The sequence below is a fragment of the Arctopsyche grandis genome, chromosome 10, assembly GCF_051622035.1.
Source record: "Arctopsyche grandis isolate Sample6627 chromosome 10, ASM5162203v2, whole genome shotgun sequence".
Classification (NCBI taxonomy): domain Eukaryota; kingdom Metazoa; phylum Arthropoda; class Insecta; order Trichoptera; family Hydropsychidae; genus Arctopsyche; species Arctopsyche grandis.
In genome coordinates, this window is record NC_135364.1 from 7,943,821 (window position 1) to 7,967,203 (window position 23,383).

The 23,383-nt window shown below is 37.3% G+C and overlaps 1 protein-coding gene across 2 annotated transcripts; it reads right to left on the reverse strand.

Annotated features, from left to right (window-relative positions):
• Positions 1-17,365: 17,365 nt before the first annotated feature.
• On the reverse strand, positions 17,366-23,061 carry LOC143917983 (eukaryotic translation initiation factor 4H-like). 2 transcript variants are annotated; one of them, XM_077439627.1, is made up of 6 exons: positions 22,883-23,061; positions 22,584-22,767; positions 20,389-20,570; positions 20,128-20,321; positions 19,352-19,543; positions 17,366-19,266 (listed from the first exon to the last, which is right to left on the reverse strand). In XM_077439627.1, exons 1-6 carry the CDS (start codon positions 22,906-22,908, stop codon positions 19,112-19,114), a joined length of 933 nt encoding a protein of 310 aa, XP_077295753.1. In that variant the 5' UTR covers positions 22,909-23,061; the 3' UTR covers positions 17,366-19,111. The 2 variants fall into 2 exon arrangements, with proteins under 2 accessions (XP_077295753.1, XP_077295755.1); XM_077439629.1 differs by having other exon boundaries at positions 17,372-19,266; positions 19,352-19,534; positions 20,134-20,321; positions 22,883-23,009.
• Between the last annotated feature and the right edge of the window lie 322 nt (positions 23,062-23,383).

Genomic DNA, 23,383 nt, shown 5'->3' on the forward strand with positions numbered 1-23,383 from the left:
TCAGACGGGTTTTGAAGAAAATTATATATCGCTTCACTTCAAGTGTTAAAATATATTAAATAATGCTAAAGATAAAATAAAAAATAGGACATAAATACGACATCAAAAATATGTATTGATACAGCGTACTCGATTTACCGGTAGCAGGTTAACCGGTAAGCGGATTAACCGAGATAATCCAATTCGTTCAAAAATACCTATGAACGTTACGAAAAACCTCATAAATAAGTTATACGTGTATGTATAAATATAATTATTCACATCCAAACTGTATATTCTAGTGAAAGTATCCGACTACGTTTGAGCTTTATTATTATGTACATATATAATACAATATGTACCCACGGCCGAGAGGGGGGAGAGGTCTATGGAGGCGCAAACCTCCTCCTAAATTTAAAAAATCATACGTATTTAGAAAACAAAAAATAAAATCAAATTTACAAATATTTATTTTAATTCAACGCCTGGGTGAAATTTATTTCAATAAATAAACACTTCAAAAGTATGAAAACGTGAATTGTTTTTGATTATTCGCAATATGATTCATAATTTTTTTTGTATAAACTATATAAACGCGCCACAGGAGTAAATATTTTCTTTCGAAAAAATATTCGGTCCAAAAAAGTCATAAAAATAACGAAAAGTCGATTATTCTATTAAACACTGTATATTCGAAGTCGTGAATTCACTGTATAAATATTTATATTAAATGTGTCGAAGAATACATATGTACCAAATATTTACATATACATATGTATACAGAAACCGTAATTTTCCGAAAATTTTAGAAACGAAAAAAATCTTATATTAAGTGTCGTATTTTCTTTAGAAATAACGCTTAGGGGGGGGTTGCGTATGGGTTTCAGTTCCTCCCCACCCCCCTTAAAAAATGTATATGTAAAAATGTATGTGTATATATATCATCATCTCCATTAACAGTCAATCACCATCCACTGCTGGCTGAAGGCCTCTCCTACTCTTTTCCATTCGTCCTTATTTTGCAATTGATAACTGACTTACTTCGATAAAATAAACGAATGTTTGTTATTAATCCACAAGAATAGTCGAAATATGATTTTTCCAAGTGCAATTTTATTTAATTCTCATATAAAGACAATTTAATATATTATCCCTATGAATTCAATTCAGATTCGTGTAAATACGAGTAAATACTAGTACGAGCTTTTAGCTCGCAATTTTACCAATTTAAAATTCAACACACTTCCAATTAACCCTTTTAAACGAAAACAAAAAATAGTGTGGCCAGAACACTATTCCAATAAACATTTTTCAATAGAAAATACTCAATATAAAATAGTATTAACAATGGGAAAAAATCCCAAGTGAAAATACGTACTTTTGACTTTTGATTTGAACTGGACGACTACTTAGAGAGATTTCAAAGCTGAAAAGTACTACAAATGAAAGATAAAATACCCGACTATAGATTCCAATATTCATTTTGAACAGGAAATTGACAGATTTTGAGACGTCGACCGAACAACACGAAGATATAGAAAAATCGAGCGATTGAAAAAACACATATATGTATGTATCTCGGAAACTCGAGCCAATCAATATTTTTTATTACCAGATTCGTGTTTACTGGGCATAGATCTATAAGAAAAGTCATATCTGGTCTCTGAACCATTTTTCGTGTCGAACAGTGTTATCTCATTATTCACAATAATTTCATACAAAATCCGATAAAAGCGTTTGAAACATAATTCTCAAACACCATTTATTCAATTTATTGAACAAAGCCGACTTGAATTGAATTTCTCCGAAAACCGTTTGATAAAAAATTTCATCTTGTTGAAAAATATTATTCCAGCAATGCAAATGCCACAAAGGACATTCATAATATTAATTAACAAGGTAACTGAACTTTAAGAACACACCACCTCACATACACACATACATACATAAATATACGAAGAGGGGAACGACACAAAAATACAGGAGAGATCCCATTTCAACAAACGAACCACCCTTGACAAACAAATCGATATAATTTTCAAACATGTCCATTAACAATATTAATGCATATTTTGTACACCCACGTACAAACGTATTTCAAATTGAACTGAAAAAAAAAACAAAAGAAATTCACTCACAAATTTTTCCATACGAAAATGAATCGAAATCTTTACCGAAAGAAAAATACGCATTACAATGAAATATTATAAACCCTACATAATTGTTTGATCTTTGATTTGGTCTCGATTTGATGAATCAAATGACTTATACATGCATGTTTAAAAGGTTCGCTTCATATTATATATGTATGTATTTGTATAACGAGTATACTTAAATCTACATTAACATATGTACATATGTATATTCAACTTATGCATATAATGAGATGTTTATTACTAACTTAAAATTCGGTTTCTTTATGGCTTCTGCAAAGCAACAGTTCGGATTTTAGAAGCTTTGTTATTTCCATTGAAGTTCAACCGCAAAGGATCGAATACATTTTCGAATAAAATAAAAATAAAAGAATTTTCATATATAACAAAAGAATAAACATTCAATGCATATTATGTATATTTAAACAAAAATTTGCTCTCAATGAATAAAATTAAACAATTAAAATTAAAATTAATTAAAATCAATCATTTGTTGATACTAATAAAATAATCAGCTAATATAAAATATATTTTAAATATTAATATTATTTAACGACAGTTATAAGAACAGTTTTGGCGAAGGAGCAAATGTTTGATCAATTTGTTTTATTGGTAAATTAAATAACCAATAATTCATTCAAAAATTCGTAAAAAGAAATCAACGATTAATAAGCAATTTGATCAATTTTTTTACGTACAAATTTTACGTATTTAAATTTATTTTTGAATTTATTATAAGAATTGCCTTCATTTATTATATAATTTCACTTTTCAATTTTAGTCTTTTTTAAGTTTCAATTTTAGTCTTTAAAGAAATTTTGATCAGGCTTTCATTATGAATCTGTAAGCCTTCATTTTTCTTTTAATCTCTTAATATAATTAATAAATTAAATAATATCTCGGCCTGAACAAGAAGATCAAAGATCTTCGATCAATACTGTGATAATAATAATGTGAAACTTGGACATTGAACGCCAAGATGCTGCACAAAGTAAAATGCACTCAAAGAAGTATGGAACACTGTATGCTCAGCATAACGAGGAAAGCCAGGAAGCGGAACACGTTGGTGAGAAGTATGACAAGGGTAGTGGACATAGTGGATAGAGCAAAGAGATTAGAGTGGCAATGGGTGGACTACGTGGCTAGAAGAATGGACTAAATGTGGACAAAAGAAGTGCTAGAATGGTACCCGAGAGAATTCAAAATGGTAAAACGAAGACCGCAGGGAAGATGGGTAGACGAAATTAGGAAAATATGTGGGATGAGATGGATGAGAGTTGCGCAAAACAGAGACGAATGGAAGCGTGTTGAGAGGTCTTCATCCAGCAGTGGATGGTGAGTGGCTGTAGATGATGATGACGATGAAATAATATCTCGTAGTATGTATATAGCCAACAGCATAGCCCGGTCGTTAAGCTTCTGCTTAGCGTCAAGAGGCGCCGGGTTCGATCCCATGAGCTGACCTCGATTGAATGAATTTTTTGAGTATATCTGTAGTGCTGCTGGTCAGACCTGGATATTTGTGACTCCAGGTCGATCGTTTATTATCAGAGTTTGCCAATTTTCTCTGATTTCATTGTTGAAACAGTTCCCGGTAAAATTGGCTAAATATACTTCCTACCTACTATGTCACCACTGTTTGAGATTGATAAATGTACAATTCATAGATGTCTCGTTAATTTGCGAATTTTTCAGTGTCTCGTAATTCAGCGACTTGTATAATAAAAAAAAATGCTGCAATGTTTGTAATTGGTCAGGAAGGCGCATTGGGGTTACCTGTAAGGTCTTCCTGGTATATATGTAAAAAATAAATAAATATGTATGTATACATATATGTAGAAAATGAAAATTCTATATTTAATAACATTTATAATATAATATTAATTCAAACATAAAAAAAAACAATGTGATTTATTATATAATAAAAATAATGTAAGTATAATTGAAACATCAGCAGGAGGCACATAAATAAATTTTCCCTAAACGTTAATTTTTCACTTACGCCACCAAATTTATATGATCGGATTTTCCGTGGAATTATTTTTTTACACGTTTTTTTCATCGCGTCTTTAACCTTCCGTGCGAAATTTGAATTTTCCGCGAAAGGTGAAAGGCCATTGGTAGGGCTCGGCGCGAAAATTGCAATATAAAATCCAAGCAGTGGGGGGGTTGAGTTGGGTGGGGGGGGGGGTTGCCGATTTTCATAAGACGGCCAAATTTTACGTAACACACCGACTTAATTGAGTTGGCCGACGTCACGGCGAAGCTGTAGGAAATCTGCCATTTCGCAAAAGAGAATCCTCTGACGCTGTCAATTATTTAAATCAACGTGGGGTCAATTAAATTAAGTGGCACTCGAGACCCCCCCACCAATACGATGACGACGGGATCTTTCGATGACCGCTACATTTTCATACGAACACATTATAAAACGAATCGGAAATAATATACATATATAATATTAGATTGGACTCACCCCACGGTAGAAGAGTCGACGCGAATTATCCCCCTTTTTAAGGGCTTGAAATCGCTAGAAGTCTTCCTTCCCTTTCGTCGAAACACTGGTTTCTTATTTGAAAATCATTTTCGCACGCTGTAAATGATAACCAACACGATTACTTTAAAAAACACGTACATTTCTATTAAATTATTGTTGTTTTAATATATTGTATGTATTTTGAATATAAATGTGCAATACATTCAACAATATGAAACTCGAGAATATTAGACGGAATTTTCTCCCCTAAACCAATACATTTCCTCAATGACGTATATACGATTTGACATTGAAATATACGACGGAAAATATTTCAAGACGCGTATAATATAAAAGCTTTTTTCATTGTATATAGTAAATAATACAGCTATCCCTCTTTTACACAATATAAATATAAATAAGCTGCATATATAATTCATATACAATAATATATGTAATATTTAAAAACTCGCCATTTTGAATTTAATACTATTTTTTTTTAATTTTCTAATTTCTAATTTCTAAGTGATTCCTTATTTCCAATTTTCTAATTTTAATTAAATTTACGAATTTTCTAATTTATAAGTGATTCCCAATTTATTGATTTTTATATAATAACGAAATCAGTAATTTTATATATAATATCGCTATTTTGTGTGTCTGTGTATCTGCGATAACGCTCGCCGTACTATAATAGTCATTTCGATTCGACATATGTATATATGTTACAGCTAAAACACTGCCAACAAAATGTACGAATATAATAACAAAAGAAAAAACTTCTGTATATATACTGTTTGCTACCAATGCTTCCTCTAAGGCATTAAGTATCTGAGCATTTTACGCCATCTATTGAAAATTTATTTAATAAATTAATCAATTAATTTTTCTATTGGTGTTCTATATTGTTTATATGGTAGGTATTTTTATCATTTTTTTTTTTTCATATTAAACAATTAAATATAAATATTAAATTAAATATATTTAAAAGGTATTTGAAAAAATACGACCGCGTGCGGATTGAACACTTCTTTTAATTTTTTTTTTATTTAATAACTTGATATGCCATAACCCATGCGATGATATTTCATCGGGCACAACACTACTATAAATATAATACTGACCAAATCAACGAGTCGAAATTACCAAAGGTAGTTTTAATTGCATAAAATTGAATGATAACTCTTTGTATGACGTCACACGCTCTAAAATTACGCATAAATAAATGTGTCGCAACTTTGATGCAAAATCATTAAATTCTTACACGCGACCGAAAGCGTCAAAGTTTAAAAAGAAAACTGTCGAAAGAGCGAGAGTGAAAGGGGAAGGCGAAGTCTACCAAAGCCGTTTGCAATTTCACAACGAAACTTGGCATATTTGTAAATCACTGAACCGTAAATGCGAAAAAGAGTCTACGAAAAATCCGTCATTGACATTTAAACTACATAAACACATGAATTGATGACATTGAAAATCGGTCAAAAGCGCGTCATTTTCCGATCTACGACAATGTTCGTCGGTGAAAAGTAAAAACCGATCTTCATTCATACTGTATTGCACATTTAAACGTACGGAAAACTTGTGTCACTGCAGTCGAAACTATCGGGATGATATTTCAACACTTTGAATAATTTATTTTTTATTTTTTTTTATTTTATTTATGTAACTGTTGATCACTGCACTGGTTGGTTTAGGTGACAACGCGCGCGCTCGGTTCGGTTTTCGGTTTTTCGGTTCGGGAAGAGACGGCGTCCGACGCCCCCATGCGGGCGCTGCGCACTGAGACTGCCGCGACGCCCCCTCCGCACGCCAGGAGGGCGCAGAGGGGCGGCAGGGGGGTTGGAAAGGGGGAGGTGGGAGGTGGGTGGGGGGTGTTGGGAGGATGAGGGTGAGTGGCGCGCGCCTCCTGTGAGGACAAAGGCGCTGCGACGCTGCACCCGATGCACCCTCCAATGTGCAACTGAGGAACAGGGTCGAGAGGGGACTACCCAATGCAACCCTACATCCCCTCGCCAGTGTTGTAATACTACTCTGTTGGGTCATTGCCTGACTTTTTACTTACAAGTTTGGAAAAAACCATTTTAGTTCAAATGTATCGCTTTATAAGTCACTTTATATGTATATGTATAACTAGTGTTGTGCCCGTCGATTTCAACGAGTGGTTTCGGAAAGGAATTGACACACGAATTTAAATTAAATTATATGTTATAACTAAAGGGCGGATAGCGAGCGTGCTTTTTCCAGGAATCACGGCGTTTTGGGTCTATTCACAAAGCTAGAGTGCAAAAAAAAGGTTCGGCGAACCTTTAACAAAGGTTCATCATAAAAATGAACAATGCACAACGAACAATAAACAAGGAACGGCACGCTTCCGGTCCTACCTCTAGTTATAACCAGCAGAATAGATTAGTGTTTAGCATGTAATGTTTTGAATAGAGTGTTCACGGGTTCAAATCCCACTGGTTTCTGCTGGCCTGACCTTGGATTTGTGAATCAGTACATTTTTCCAATATCTACTGATCATCGAAGTGTAACGTCTTTAGCAGAAAATTTATTTATTTATAGTTTTGGACTATTGTGGCATTACAGGAAGAACCTAATGCGCCACAATGGCCTACATTTAATAAAATAAAAATAAAAATATGAGATATCGCTGAATGAACTACATAAAAACTTTATATAACCAGCATAATAGACTAGTGGTTAGCATGTAATGTTTTGAATAGAGTATTCACGGGTTCAAATCCCACTGGTTTCTGCTGGCCTGACCTTGGATTTGTGAATCAGTACATTTTTCCAATATCTACTGATCATCGAAGAGTAACGTCCTTAGCAGAAAATTTATTAATTTATAGTTTTGGACTATTGTGGCATTACAGGAAGAACCTAATGCGCCACAATGGCCTATATTTAATAAAATAAAAATAAAAAGACGAGATATCGCTGAATGAACTACATAAAAACTTTATATAACCAGCATAATAGACTAGTGGTTAGCATGTAATGTTTTGAATAGAGTATTCACGGGTTCAAATCCCACTGGTTTCTGCTGGCCTGACCTTGGATTTGTGAATCAGTACATTTTTCCAATATCTACTGATCATCGAAGTGTAACGTCTTTAGCAGAAAATTTATTTATTTATAGTTTTGGACTATTGTGGCATTACAGGAAGAACCTAATGCGCCACAGTGGCCAACATTTAATAAAATAAAAATAAAAAGACGAGATATCACTGAATGAACTACATAAAAACTTTATATAACCAGCATAATAGACTAGTGGTTAGCATGTAATGTTTTGAATAGAGTATTCACGGGTTCAAATCCCACTGGTTTCTGCTGGCCTGACCTTGGATTTGTGAACTAGTAGATTTTTCCAATATCTACTGATCATCGAAGTGTAACGTCCTTAGAAGAAAATTTATTTATTTATAGTTTTGGACCATTGTGGCATTACAGGAAGAACCTAATGCGCCACAATGGCCTACATTTAATAAAATAAAAATAAAAATACGAGATATCGCTGAATGAACTATGTACATTAAAACTTTATATAACCAGCATAATAGACTAGTGGTTGGCATATAATATAATGCTTTGAACATAGTGGTTACGGGTTCAAATCCCACTGGTTTCTTCTGGCCAGAATCATCGAAGTGTAACGTCCTTAGCAGAAAATAAAAAGCTATAAGTAAAAAAAATACAATATATCGCTGAATGAACTACATAAAAACGTGAAATATGTATATACCAGCATAATAGACTAATGGCTACCATTTAATATAATGCTTTGAACAGAATAGTCACGGGTTCAAATCCCACTGGTTTCTGCTGGCCTGACCTTGGATTTGTGAACCAGTACATTTTTCCAATATCTACTGATCATCGAAGTGTAACGTCCTTAGCAGCAAATAAAAAGCTATAAGTAATAAAAGACAAGACATCGCTGAATGAACCACATAAAAACTTTATATAACCAGCATAATAGACTAGTGGTTAGCATATAATCTAATGCTTTGAACAGAGTAGTCACGGGTTCAAATCCCACTGATTTCTGCTGGCCAGACCTTGGATTTGTTAACCAGTAGATTTTTTCAATGTCTACTGATCATCGAAGTGTAACATCCTTAGCAGAAAATAAAAAGCTACAAGTAAAAAAAAGACAAGATATTGCTGAATGAACTACATAAAAACTTGATATATATATACCAGCATAATAGACTAGTGGTTAGCATATAATATAATGCTTTGAACAGAATGGTCACGGGTTCAAATTCCAATGGTTTCTGCTGGCCAGACCTTGGATTTGTGACTCCAGACCGATCGCTTCCTATCAGAGTTTGCCAGATTATCGGATTTTCTTAACCAACCTTTACCAACCTTACCCATTTTCTCACAAAATCTCGAGTTTATAGTAATCTCGAATTTCGCCGAATTGTATAAAATGTTGCAAATTTAAAATTTACAAAACCAGCAGCATGGACTAGTGCTTAGCATATCTTGCTATGGTCAGTGTGGTTATGAGTTCGAGTCACACTGCTTACAGCTGGCCAGACCTTGGTTTGTAACCAGGTCGGTCGTTTCTTATCAGAGTTTGCCAATTTTTGTGATTTTCATTGAAATGATTCCTGTAAAATTGGCTTTCCATTCCCATTTCTCTAGCGAAATCTCGAGTTATTGTATAATATCTCAGGATTCACCGAGTTTCTCTATGGATGTTTATTGTATAAATTCATGTTGTTGTATAAAAAAATATTTATTGATCGTATTGTATTCGATGTTTAGTAACCGTATTGTATACGATGTTTATTGATCGTTTTGTATACGATGTTTGCAATGTCTGACCATAGATGTTATGTGTGGTTTCAAATTATGTAATGATGTATTAAAAATATATATATAATTTCTTGATGTGTATAGTACACTCGTCGCATTGGAGCGATCTGTAATGACGAGTGTACTTTGATTGATCGTAAAAAGTTGAGTGCGCGCATTACACCCTCATCGATCCAAACCTTTCACCTGTTCGAAATGATAAATGAGTGTGTGGTTATGTGTGTGTATGTGTACGCTCCCGTCGCTCGGCCTGACGTCACACATGTAAAACGCTCTCCACACGTCTCCCGTCCCTCCCTCCACACGTCCCCGCGTCAACTCGACCACTTAAATCTGATTGGCTGTGCGCCTCTGTGACTCTGATTGGCTGTGTCTCCACGCGTCCGCCACAAACATAACCACAGACGTATCCACAGACATCGCATCCTTTTTTATATATACACTAGCTGTATTACCCGCCTTCGCTCAGTGTTTATAATATAAACCGCTTAAACATGACTAAGCTAATTTAATTAAAAAAAAAAAAAAAATTTAAAAATTTAAAAAAAAAATTTAAAAAAAAATTAAAAAAAAATAAAAAAAAAAATCAAAAAAAAAATAAAAAAAAATCAAAAAAAAATTTAAAAAAAAATCAAAAAAAAAATAAAAAAATCAAAAAAAAAAATCAAATTTTTTTTTTGCCTTCTAGGGCTTCGCCCTCGGCACCCCCCTGAGCCTTTGCCTTCTAGGGCTTCGCCCCTCCACGCCCCATGAGCAATTGCCGTTTAGGGCTTCGCCCCCATGATCAGTTGCCTTTTAGGGCTTCGCCCCTCCGCGCCCCCATGATTCAAAGCCGTCTAGGGCTTCGCCCCCCTTAGTTAATGCCTTTTAGGGCTTCGCCCCCCGCGCCCCCAAGATTAATTGCCGTTTCGGGCTTCGCCCCCCTTAGTTAATGCCTTTTAGGGCTTCGCCCCTCCGCACCCCCATGATTAAATGCCGTCTAGGGCTTCGCCCCCCCTAGTTAATGCCTTTTAGGGCTTCGCCCCCCGCGCCCCCAAGATTAATTTCCGTTTAGGGCTTCGCCCCCCTTAGTTAATGCCTTTTAGGGCTTCGCCCCTCCGCGCCCCCATGATTAAATGCCGTCTAAGGCTTCGCCCCCATGATCAGTTGCCTTTTAGGACTTCGCCCCTCCGCGCCCCCATGATTAATTGCCGTCTAGGGCTTCGCCCCCCTTAGTTAATGCCTATTAGGGCTTGCGCCCCATGAGGCTGGGCCCCCCGGGCCCCCTTCGGGGCCCCACGGGGCTGCGCCCCTTGTGGCGCCCCCTTTTGAGCCCCATGTGGCGCCCCCTTTTTGCCCCATGGGGCTGCGCCCCATGAGGCTGGGCCCCCCGGGGCCCCACGGGGCTGCGCCCCTCGTGGCGCCCCCTTTTGAGCCCCATGGGGCTGCGCCCCATGAGGCTGGGCCCCCCGGGCCCCCTTCGGGGCCCCACGGGGCTGCGCCCCTTGTGGCGCCCCTGGCGGGACCCCATGAAGCTACTCGCCTTGCGCCCCCGCGGGGGTGAATCCATTGAATCGAAAAAAACAAATCGGCGCCCATGGATCGAAAAAAAAAAAAAATCGAATCACGTGTTCGATGACGTCACCGATCTACGGACGACGACCAAGGATATTTACATACAAAGTCTCTTTCCAAATTATAGATTAGACTAGCTGTATTACCCGGCTTCGCTCAGTGTTTATAATATAAACCGCTTAAACATGACTAAGCTAATTTAATTAAAAAAAAAAAAAAATTAAAAAAAAATTTAAAAATTAAAAAAAAAAATAAAAAAAAAAATAAAAAAAAAATCAAAAAAAAAAATTAAAAAAAAAATTAAAAAAAAAATTTTTAAAAAATCAAAAAAAAAAATCAAAATTTTTTTTTGCCTTCTAGGGCTTCGCCCTCGGCGCCCCCCTGAGCCTTTGCCTTCTAGGGCTTCGCCCCTCCACGCCCCATGAGCAATTGCCGTTTAGGGCTTCGCCCCCCTTAGTTAATGCCTTTTAGGGCTTCGCCCCTCCGCACCCCCATGATTAAATGCCGTCTAGGGCTTCGCCCCCCTTAGTTAATGCCTTTTAGGGCTTCGCCCCCCGCGCCCCCAAGATTAATTGCCGTTTAGGGCTTCGCCCCCCTTAGTTAATGCCTTTTAGGGCTTCGCCCCTCCGCGCCCCCATGATTAAATGCCGTCTAAGGCTTCGCTCCCATGATCAGTTGCCTTTTAGGGCTTCGCCCCCCGCGCCCCCAAGATTAATTGCCGTTTAGGGCTTCGCCCCCCTTAGTTAATGCCTTTTAGGGCTTCGCCCCTCCGCGCCCCTATGATTAAATGCCGTCTAAGGCTTCGCCCCCATGATCAGTTGCCTTTTAGGGCTTCGCCCCCCGCGCCCCCAAGATTAATTGCCGTTTAGGGCTTCGCCCCCCTTAGTTAATGCCTTTTAGGGCTTCGCCCCTCCGCGCCCCCATGATTAAATGCCGTCTAAGGCTTCGCCCCCATGATCAGTTGCCTTTTAGGGCTTCGCCCCCCGCGCCCCCAAGATTAATTGCCGTTTAGGGCTTCGCCCCCCTTAGTTAATGCCTTTTAGGGCTTCGCCCCTCCGCGCCCCCATGATTAAATGCCGTCTAAGGCTTCGCCCCCATGATCAGTTGCCTTTTAGGGCTTCGCCCCCCGCGCCCCCAAGATTAATTGCCGTCTAGGGCTTCGCCCCCCTTAGTTAATGCCTATTAGGGCTTGCGCCCCATGAGGCTGGGCCCCCCGGGCCCCCTTCGGGGCCCCACGGGGCTGCGCCCCTTGTGGCGCCCCCTTTTGAGCCCCATGGGGCTGCGCCCCATGAGGCTGGGCCCCCCGGGCCCCCTTCGGGGCCCCACGGGGCTGCGCCCCTTGTGGCGCCCCCTTTTGAGCCCCATGGGGCTGCGCCCCATGAGGCTGGGCCCCCCGGGCCCCCTTCGGGGCCCCACGGGGCTGCGCCCCATGTGGCGCCCCCTTTTGAGCCCCATGGGGCTGCGCCCCATGAGGCTGGGCCCCCCCGGGGCCCCACGGGGCTGCGCCCCTTGTGGCGCCCCCTTTTGAGCCCCATGGGGCTGCGCCCCATGAGGCTGGGCCCCATGAGGCTGGGCCCCACGGGGCTGCGCCCCTTGTGGCGCCCCCTTTTGAGCCCCATGGGGCTGCGCCCCATGAGGCTGGGCCCCCCGGGCCCCCTTCGGGGCCCCACGGGGCTGCGCCCCTTGTGGCGCCCCCTTTTGAGCCCCATGGGGCTGCGCCCCATGATGCTGGGCCCCCCGGGCCCCCTTCGGGGCCCCACGGGGCCCCACGGGGCTGCGCCCCTTGTGGCGCCCCCTTTTGAGCCCCATGGGGCTGCGCCCCATGAGGCTGGGCCCCCCCGGGGCCCCACGGGGCTGCGCCCCTCGTGGCGCCCCCTTTTGAGCCCCATGGGGCTGCGCCCCATGAGGCTGGGCCCCACGGGGCTGCGCCCCTCGTGGCGCCCCCTTTTGAGCCCCATGGGGCTGCGCCCCATGAGGCTGGGGCCCCACGGGGCTGCGCCCCTTGTGGCGCCCCTGGCGGGGCCCCATGAAACTACTCGCTTTGCGCCCCCGCGGGGGTGAATCCATTGAATCGAAAAAAACAAATCGGCGCCCATGGATCGAAAAAAAAAAAAATCGAATCACGTGTTCGATGACGTCACCGATCTACGGACGACGACGACGACGACGAAGACGACGACGACGAAGACGACGAAGACGACGACGACGACGACCAAGGATATTTACATACAAAGTCTCTTTCCAAATTATAGATTAGATATGTACATATTCGAGATTATTTCATTGTTATAATAGAGGAAGCGCTTTGCTTTAGAGCAGTGCTTTATTATAATAATAATTAACTAGTAGTGTTGCATAAAAGTTGTGGGATAAATGTACGAAAAGTTCGTAATAGACCATCATTAATTCTAATGATGTTCCCAAAGCAACTGTACTAACAATATATTAATCTTTATAAAGATACTAGTGTTGTGAAATATCATCGCATGAGTTATGGCATATTAAGCTATTAATTAAAAAATAAATAAAAGAAATGTGTCGGTTCTGTGTTCGATCCGCACGCAGTCGTATTATTTTTCAAATAGCTTTTAAATATTTTTCATTTATATTTAATTGTTTAGTATGAAAAAAAATTGTAAAAACTACCTACTAAATAATATAAAACACCAATAAAAAAAATAATTAAATAAATTTTCAATAGATGGCGCTAAATACTCGGAGACTAATTTACCTAGAGGAAACATTGGTAACAAACAATATATATAGAAGTTTTTTGTTGATCCGTTATTATGTTCGTATTATATTCGTACGTTTTGTTGGCAGTGTTTTAACTGTGACGTACATACATATGTCGAATCGAAACGACTATTATAGTACGACGAGCGTTATCTTACAGACACAGACACACAGAATAGCGATATTATATATATGATGGTCTTTAAATCTATGTACATACAAATGTTGATGAATTCTTGTAGTTTTTGAACGACTTTGTGTTTCAATCATTAAAAAGTCATTTGTAGGAGCCAAAATTGGTTTTGGTTCCTTAAAAATATGTACATAAGTATCCAAGGCTTAAATATTGGACATTTTTTTAAAATTTTTAACTAATCTTGTCTTTAAGATATAACATGCGACACCTCTTGGTGGATTAAAATATGTTTCAACACTTTTTACAAATAAAATCAATTAGATAAGCTTACTAGTCTTCCCCCTTTTGTTGAACACACTATTGTATTAATCAAAAAATGATACTGCATATTTTCTACATTTTCAAAGTAATCAATTATTCTTTTGTAAATCCAACTCGTTGAAAATGTTAATTGAGAAATATTCAAAGACACCTAATGGTGGACTTTGATCGGAATGTGACAATTTTTCTTCAATTTCACAAAATATTATACAAATGATTAAAAAAATACTTGATTTTAAATAAAAAATCTGGATATTAGATTTATAAAAGATTCACAAACAGAAGTAGAAGTCATTTTTGCAAAAATCAAAAACAAAAACTACACTCTTTATTATACAGTTATTTATAAATGATTATTTTATTGTGGTACCTTTTTTTTAAACTTGAACCTCAGACTTCCAGACACATAAACAATAAGATATTTACAATCGCTGTTCTACAAATTGAAAGCATATTTTATATATAAATAAAGCCATCTCTTACAAATTAGTATACAATAGCATTCGGGAGTTTTTCTGGAAAATTCCACACCACATGGAATTAAAACATCCCTAGACAAGTTACCGAAGCAGATAGTATGTATCTGGCCTACTTCTAAAGTGAAATTTTCACACATCAATGAGTTAATGTTGTTTTGTGGATATCTTTTAAACTTGCGAGAGAAAATGAAGCCGCAAAATTTTGAGGTTAAGGAAAATTTTTGTATGTGTCCGCTTTGTAAAGGTTCTATTAGCCGAAAAAAAGACAATGGAAAGGATATGTATATGAAATAAAAGCATGTGTTTTTAAAATATTTATTCTCACATAGATATAATGACTTATTGCGCATATAAGCTGCATGTAAAAATCTTTTTGTAAGAAACCCCCATAGTTCATACATTTCAATTTATTACTATAAATTCACCGTCAATTTCCAGATTGTTACTCATTACAAAATTTTGCATAACAATGTGCTATAAACTTTTCATTTCCAAAATGGAATTCATTATGTTAGCACATTATTGATCACCAATGCGTTCATCGCAGAGCATTTCGTCCACAAACGGCGACTCTACGTACATATTTCGATCCCTGCTCTTCCATTTTCCACCCTTTATCTCCCCCCCCCCCTTACCCTACCATCCACCGATCAGTCAAATCAGTCATTGCGGTCAATAATGTGTTAAAATTTTATAATTAAAATACGGAATTTTTACCATCTAATAGTACGTTTACAACTGTCGACTGTGCATGAGCACGTGATACCTGTAAACTTCGACACGTTTACATGACGTTGAAGTTTAACAGACACACAGAAAACATGAGAACTAGGAGCACACAACATAATAAAAAAAAATACAACCGACTCGGCTACAAACTCTAATCTGAGAAGGCATTTCGAATGGAAAAGCTAAAGCTGTACATGAAAAATAATCATCAGTATGCGTTGCAATCACAACTTCTGATAGAATGCAATAAATAGATCAAATTCAACAAACAGGAAGAGCTTAAAACAATCACTTTAAATAACATTCCCGTTTAATAACAAAAAAAAAGAAACAAATTGCTCCTTCTGCCGCCTTCTTAATCAATTCGATGGATTTTCTTTAAAACCTCGTTAGATCTAACGGAAATGCACAACGTGTACAATCCTTAATCCTAAATGTTTTCATTTTTTCATTGCGAGAAACTCATAAATACATATTGACGAAACTCACAAAGATGCAGCTTGCTAAGACCAATAAGAGAAAATTATCAAAGAATTTTTTTTTAATATCAATCTCAACAATAATTTGCTGTTATCAAAACTAAACTAGGACGAGCCATCTCTTCGGTCAGATTGAACATTGGTGTAAAAAGTACAATTAAAATCATGTCAATAGTACGCTATCTCTTCCTCGTACATTTAAAAACATATTGCTCAAACTTCAATATATATATAAATATATATATATATATATATATATATATATATATATATATATATATATATATATATATATATATATATATATATATATGTATATGTACACACAAAGCACAATTTGCAAGCATTGTGATAATACAAGATGTATGATAAAACAATTATTAATTATTATCAAAATTATTTTCCTTTCCCGGAACTTGTCATCTATCAAAAAATCACAACAGTTTTCGAAAATATAACGTTACCTCTTTAATATAATAAGATAAAATTTGACGGCGCCAAACTGAAAATCAGACAATATACATTAAAAGTAATGATTCACTGGCCTCAATGTCTTTATTTATGAAACGGTGTAAATATACAGGTGTTAGGATTGACATGAAGTGCATTAACTGTGTACGCACCAACTAATAATGCAAAATACCAGTGACATTATGCATATATTTTCGAATTTGTACGATAGATACAAAGGTGTAAGTGTCCTATATTAATACAAATAAAAAATCAAATGAAATTTACATTAAAATATTCCCCAATGTTCTCTCGACTACTGAATGCCTCTCCATCTGCATTTAAACATTATACTTTACACAAACAATAGAATTACAATGACTGATTGTGAATGCAATATATATAATACATCATAATTCATATCTCATTAGGATGTCTATTAAATAGGGAAGTTAATATAGATAAGAAAAAATTGTCTCCAAACATTTGATTGCTCATTTTAATTTAATTACAAAGTAGATGATGCAAAAAGACATAAAACCTTTACTTTTAAAACATTATAAAATATGTACTCTCGCAAGATTTTACCTGGTGATAATTTTATACATATTCTAATACAATACACACATAGATTTCATTCACACGGCGCTTCAATCGATCAAAAAATAAATAAAAAGCTCCAATATGCAATACTATGAATTCCAGAAGATTATCAAGTATGCAAAAGAAATAAATAAACATGGAATGAATTATGAACACATCCAGAGCTTAAGGTGGGATGTTGCGGCTTAGCATATTTAATAAATACACACTTAAACTACCAGAGTTAAGACAAAGCCTACAATCATCTCTTCCAATATACCACCTCAAAGTTAAAACATATTTCACAAATATTCAATATATACATACATACATATATATATATATATATATATATATATATATATATATATATATATATATATATATATATATATATATATATATATATATATATATATATATATATATATATCATATAAAACGATTTTTTTTTTAAATTTACCAAATCCTTACAATTTTATTGTTATCACAACAAATTTCATATAAATATCATAATTTCATGTTGAAGAGCTTTTTATTGATACATATTGTGTTACATGGCAAAGATTTATGAATATATTCAGCGGAAAAAAGAAAGCAACACACACCCTAAGGATACTATACATTTGAGAAAATATTGCAAAGAATAGAGAATAATACTTATCATTAACTAATTACATTACACAATTACGAAGTTGCCTTCAATACTTTCTTGCAGTATTTTAAATGAATTGGCTATATCGTAAAGGTCACAATTTGCAAAAACTATGATAACTTTGGTGATGCACTGTTCAAATAGGAAGTAGCCAAACGATTAAATTTATTATATTGAAACACAAACGTTCTACCTTAACGTGTTTTAACAATCTATAAATACGTACATTAGCATATAAACATAAATTAGCATATAAAAGGTTAAATTGATTTTAAAAAATCGGCCACATACTTCAGAACTAAATTTATTTCGCTACTACTGGTGGAGAAATACGATGTACGTTAATATATGTGTACATATACACAATATAAATGTGTATTGAACAAAAAACTAATAATAAAAAAAAAACAATTTCTACTACAAAAAACAGTTCAACTACAACTGTGTCAAAATTCCAATTTCAAAAAGTTTATACAATGTAAAGCAGATACTATATTGCCGAGTGATCAGTGTATAAGCGTACGTATTCTAAACTGACTTGAAAATATTTGCAAAAACCGCAGGTTTGAATATATAAAAATAATTCTCAGAACATTCCAAAAACCATAAACATTAAAATTACTTGTTTCGATTAAAAAAATATCTATGTATTTTCATTACTTAATGATTTGTACAGTGTTTCTCTTTTTTTTGTCATCCTTTTATGTTTATTTTTTTTTTATTTATTTCCATTATTATACTATTAACTACGTTACTTTTCATCCCTTCAATAGCATCCCTTGACAGTCTCTCAAACAACAAGTGAACATTTACATATCATATGAGTTAGTGACTTTATGCATGCTTTCATCATTATTGCACATTCACTGATTTTAAAATAAATAATTGCAACTCAAATGTGAAATTGTCAACATTATGTACAAGCGTAGAAAAAAATATAATTCAAAATTAAATACAGATTATGCACAAAAGGAAATCTCAAATTCTGGTATGAAAATACATTAGCATACCGTTTCGAAAACACTCATTGAATTATTTCAAACGCAATTTCATGAAAAACTGATGACTGGCTACATCTGCTGAAGCGCAACTAATACATTGCATTACTGAATATGTCGCTCAAATTGATTAAAGACAATTTAGAAGCACACTATCATATTGAAAAATTGTTCAAAAATAAAACAGCTTTTCAGAGCAATACCAGAAGTGATATTTAAAAAAAAAACGCACACATACACCAACAAAGCAAAAAGTAAAGATTAAATAACCAAATACACAATTCCACTAATTAAATAAATACAACAATCATAAAATAAACATAAAAATTGTCACCATCTACTTTCTCAGTTCCGAAATGCAATATTTGTAAATAACTTTCTACAAAAAAAAAAAAAAAAATACATAGTACTTTATTACTATTGATCTTTTTGGAGATATTGAATTATATAGGGCGAGACAATTTTTCAAGGCTAGTACTAAAATTTAGAGTATGGTGCATGGGGAATGCGCGCATGTGTGAGTTAACAAAATTAATTTCAATAATCGTTTAATTTTTTATTTCTTCTTCCTTTTCATCCTTTTTTTCTTCGCGGGGGCGTGCCCCTCCAAATATGGATGTCGCCTGACTTGTCTCGGCCAAAGAATTAATTGGAGTAGCTACAGTTCTCGGTGCGAGCTTCAATCGGGGACGACCAGTGGTATCTGGAATGAAGAACACAAAAAAACTTCAGACATAAAAGACTACCGACGAATAATATGTAGCGCGGTAACATAACAATTGAATTGCCTGGGTTAGCACTAGCTGGGGGAAGATCATCAAAACGCCTTTCAGTACGTGGAGCCGGTCTACGAGTACCCCTGCCAAAGTCTTCTGGAGGTTGGAAGCCTCGATCCCGTCCACCAGGGCCTCCGGGACCGCCAGGGCCGCCAGGGCCTCCGGGGCCGCCGGGACCACCACCCCGACCACCATCTCTATCTCCTACAAATCAAAACAAAATGTAAGAAAACATCAACAAAACTTCAAACACTCGGCTCATTAACCCTTTGTCCGCGGCAATAAATATAGCGAACAAGCCCTGTACGCGGCGGCACCTTTTTCGCGAATTTGGCAATCGAGTTTTCGACCTTAAATACAGATTTTAATATTTACTCAAGTAACCAGATATGTTAATTGACACATAAAGTATTATTTTAAACAATAAAATACATAATATATCTCGTAGCTTTGGCTTAATTGTCAAATAATCATTCTTCATACAATTGAGACGTATCGTCGCCATTGTTCAACAGACGTGACGTCACATGAACGAGGTTTCAGTATGGTTCCACAAAATCACTAATTTTGACTGGTATATATTCATTTTAAGCAAATTGAATGGATGGCATTCAACTCTCAGTAATATATTCAACCAATTTTGAACCTTAAAACAGTTGAAATAGGCGCATATGAGGCTCAAAATTCCGTGCAAAGTTCAGAAATTCTATGGAAGACAGCCGCGCTACAGACTTGTCGCGCAAAGCTTCCATAGAAGACGGCCGCGGGCAAACAGTTAAGAACATTACCAAAACCACGATCGTCTCTGCCACCGCCGTCTCTGCCACCACCATCTCTTCCCCTGTCTCTGTCGTCTCTCCTGCCAAAGTTGTCGAAGTTGGCAGGATTACCACCTCCACCGCCACCACCAGGACCGCCGCCTCCACTTCTTCCAGTAAAACCACCACCGCCTCCGCCTCGTGGTCCCCCTGGCCCTCCTCTCCTAAAATCATTCCCACATTCGATCACAACAATAGACAATTTACAATATTAAGTCGACCATCACTAACCTGTCGTTGCGTTTCCCTTCGGCTATATCAATTCTTATAACGTGGCCTTCGACTTGAAGTATATCGTTCAGTTGCAACGCTCTGACGAGCGTATCTAAGTCATCAAACTCCACATAACAAAATCCTTTAAATTTGTCCGTAACCCTGTCCATTACTAGGTCTATCTTTTTAATTTTAAAATCCTGCATATCAAAACAAATCACGTTAATGCGCTTCATAGTAACAACAAATATACTCACATAATAATGGATTGCACTAATGAGATTAAATTGACGAAAATTTAAGATTATACATAGAAAATAGTGGCTTGAACATTTGGAACAAGTAATTTACACTTATTCATATAAGAAAATAATCTAAATCTACCATTCATTCAAGATAAATATACCCAGGTATATTATTTTATTTTAAATGGTATTTTGAGCAAGAATTTAAAAATTTCAAATTAAAAACAGTGGAAGATATTACCCCTTCGGATGCCAATTAATAATACATCATTGATTATAATTCAATCGAAAACTGCAGTTGATAATGCCGCGAATTAAAAAGTTTCAGTAGTATTAAATAATATATTTTTGATTACTTGTTGGTTATAGGGGTGCAGTTACAAAAATGACAGTGTAGTTATGATAGAACACATGGAAAGTTATTTTGGAGGGTTTATGTGGCATACTGAGTAAAGACAGGAAGCGGAATAAGTGAGAAGTGTGACAAGAGTAGTGGATATAGTTGATTGAAGTGAAGAAATTGAAATGGCAATGAACGGGCCACCTGTCTAGAAGAATGGACGAAAGATGGAAAAAAGTACTAAAATGGTACCCAAGAGAATGCAAAAGGGTAAAAGGAAGACCACAGGGAAGATGAGCAAAACGGAGATGAGTGGAAGTGTGCTGCAGAGGCCTTTGTCCAGCAGTGGATGATGATGGTATGGTGAAAATATGAAATCAAGACTCATTTTAATAGATTTTCTCTGCACAAGACAATACTGACCTCCGCTAGAATATATTTTTATCAATATTGTTCGATGCAACGTTAATCACCGGTTAGGTACTGTCACTTTACTAAAACTATTCGCGACACCTAGGGGCCATTCATGTAACTGTCATGTATTTAGTGCGTATAGTCAATGCTCAGATGCACCCGTATAACCAATAAGTATCTATTTTTGAAATATGTAATGGTTATTCATTTTATTTCTATTTCTAAACATTATTATTGCGCTAATTTTAAAAATAAGTTGATATTAGATTGTTAAAAATTCAAACACAACGCAAAATACTAGACTATTGGAATGTATTATAAATAGCCACTGGCAAAGCTAAGCTAAATTACAAAAATAAATACGTTCAAAATTTTTAATTCTCAGTTGAGCTATCATTTAAGGTTCTAAACAATATCATTGTCAATATGTCTGCACATATGTTGGAAAAAGCTTCATTGAAACCGGTTATTTTTTTTCTATTGTGCTTAATACTACGAATAATTGAACGCAATTTCCACAAAGAGAAGAATCATTGAATTTAATTTTCTTTTAAGAGGAAAGTAGTGTTTTTTTATGTTACGGAAGAGTATTGTAGAACGTAACTGTGGAAGAAATTTACTGTGACCAATAATTGTAATAATCTTACATCGAAGGAAAAAATTATATACAAGAGAATATAAATGGTGAAATATCACACGTTCGCTACATAAAAACACCAAATGTATCAATAGAAGTCCCAAAGGGTGAACCATTTCAAAACGTGTGACTGTGTTACAATCAATTCAAGTCAATCTTCATATGTAATACATGCGAGCAAACAATGTTGAATTTTTAAACCGGCCGTCATACGTCGACATTAATTAACCACCCTCCGGACTGTGAACCACTCTGTAGATATTACACAATAATACATCAGAAACGAAGTCATCCAAACACCAGATGAAACAACAACACATAATCGCTATCTGAAAACGGTACGGATGAATACGTAGAATGCTGAAACGGTCTGCGTTCCAAACAAACACACATCATTACATATTCAGGAAACGTCAGGGCGTGTATGGGGCGTGTGTTTCCGTTGGATTGGCGCGAATCGTGTGTGGCGGGATTTTGCGCGAAAACGAGCCAGGCGAGGAAGCGGGGTGGGGGAGGGGGAGTTGCGAGGGGTGCGGGTGCGGGTGCGGGTGCGGGTGCGGGGGAGGGGAGGTCTCACTTTGAAGACGGAGTTCATGTCTCCGGCGACGAGGCCATCGGGCAGGTTGCCGACGAAGGCCTTGTAGGGGGGCTCCATGGGAAGCGGCCGTCCGTTGAGCATCCGCGGGACGCGCTCGCCGCCGCTGCCGCCCCCGCCGTTGCCGTTGCCGTTGCCGTTGCCGTTGCCGCCCCCGCCCATGTCCCTGAAACGACAAACGCCACCGCGGTCATATCGCGCTGCCGGCCACGAGGGCGAGTGCTCCGCTCCACTCCACTAGTGGAGTGGAGTAGAGCACTGTGGAGTGAGCGGATAGTCACCTGCCCCAATCGCTTCGGTCGCCCATCGCAGAAAAGTCGCCCGCCGAACGCCGACTGGCGATTGCCGACAATCGACACTCGACAGCGCCGACACCGACCACCGACACAGACACCCCACAATCCGGCCAAAACCGAGCGCAAGCCGGCCACGTGCGTCCTTCGACTTTGCCGCCGCCACTGGCAACACCGCTCTGCACTCTTCAACTTTTTACAAGCCTATTCTATGTTTCACTTCGCTAATTATCATCTGAAAGCCATTTTTTTGACATTCCTACACAGTGGGGCGATTCGAAACTGCTGGATTGCGCCTAGCACTTATCGATATATTTTTAATTTTTATATGACAAAAATATGTCATCAAAACCAAAAATTTATCATCCTCAATGAGCCTGTCGACACCGTCAATATTATTTACAATATTCTCCGTATCTAGTGCCCAATGTGCAACTACAGAGGGGCATAAATTATTTTATTGTAGTAATAGAACCAAGTCATTACTAG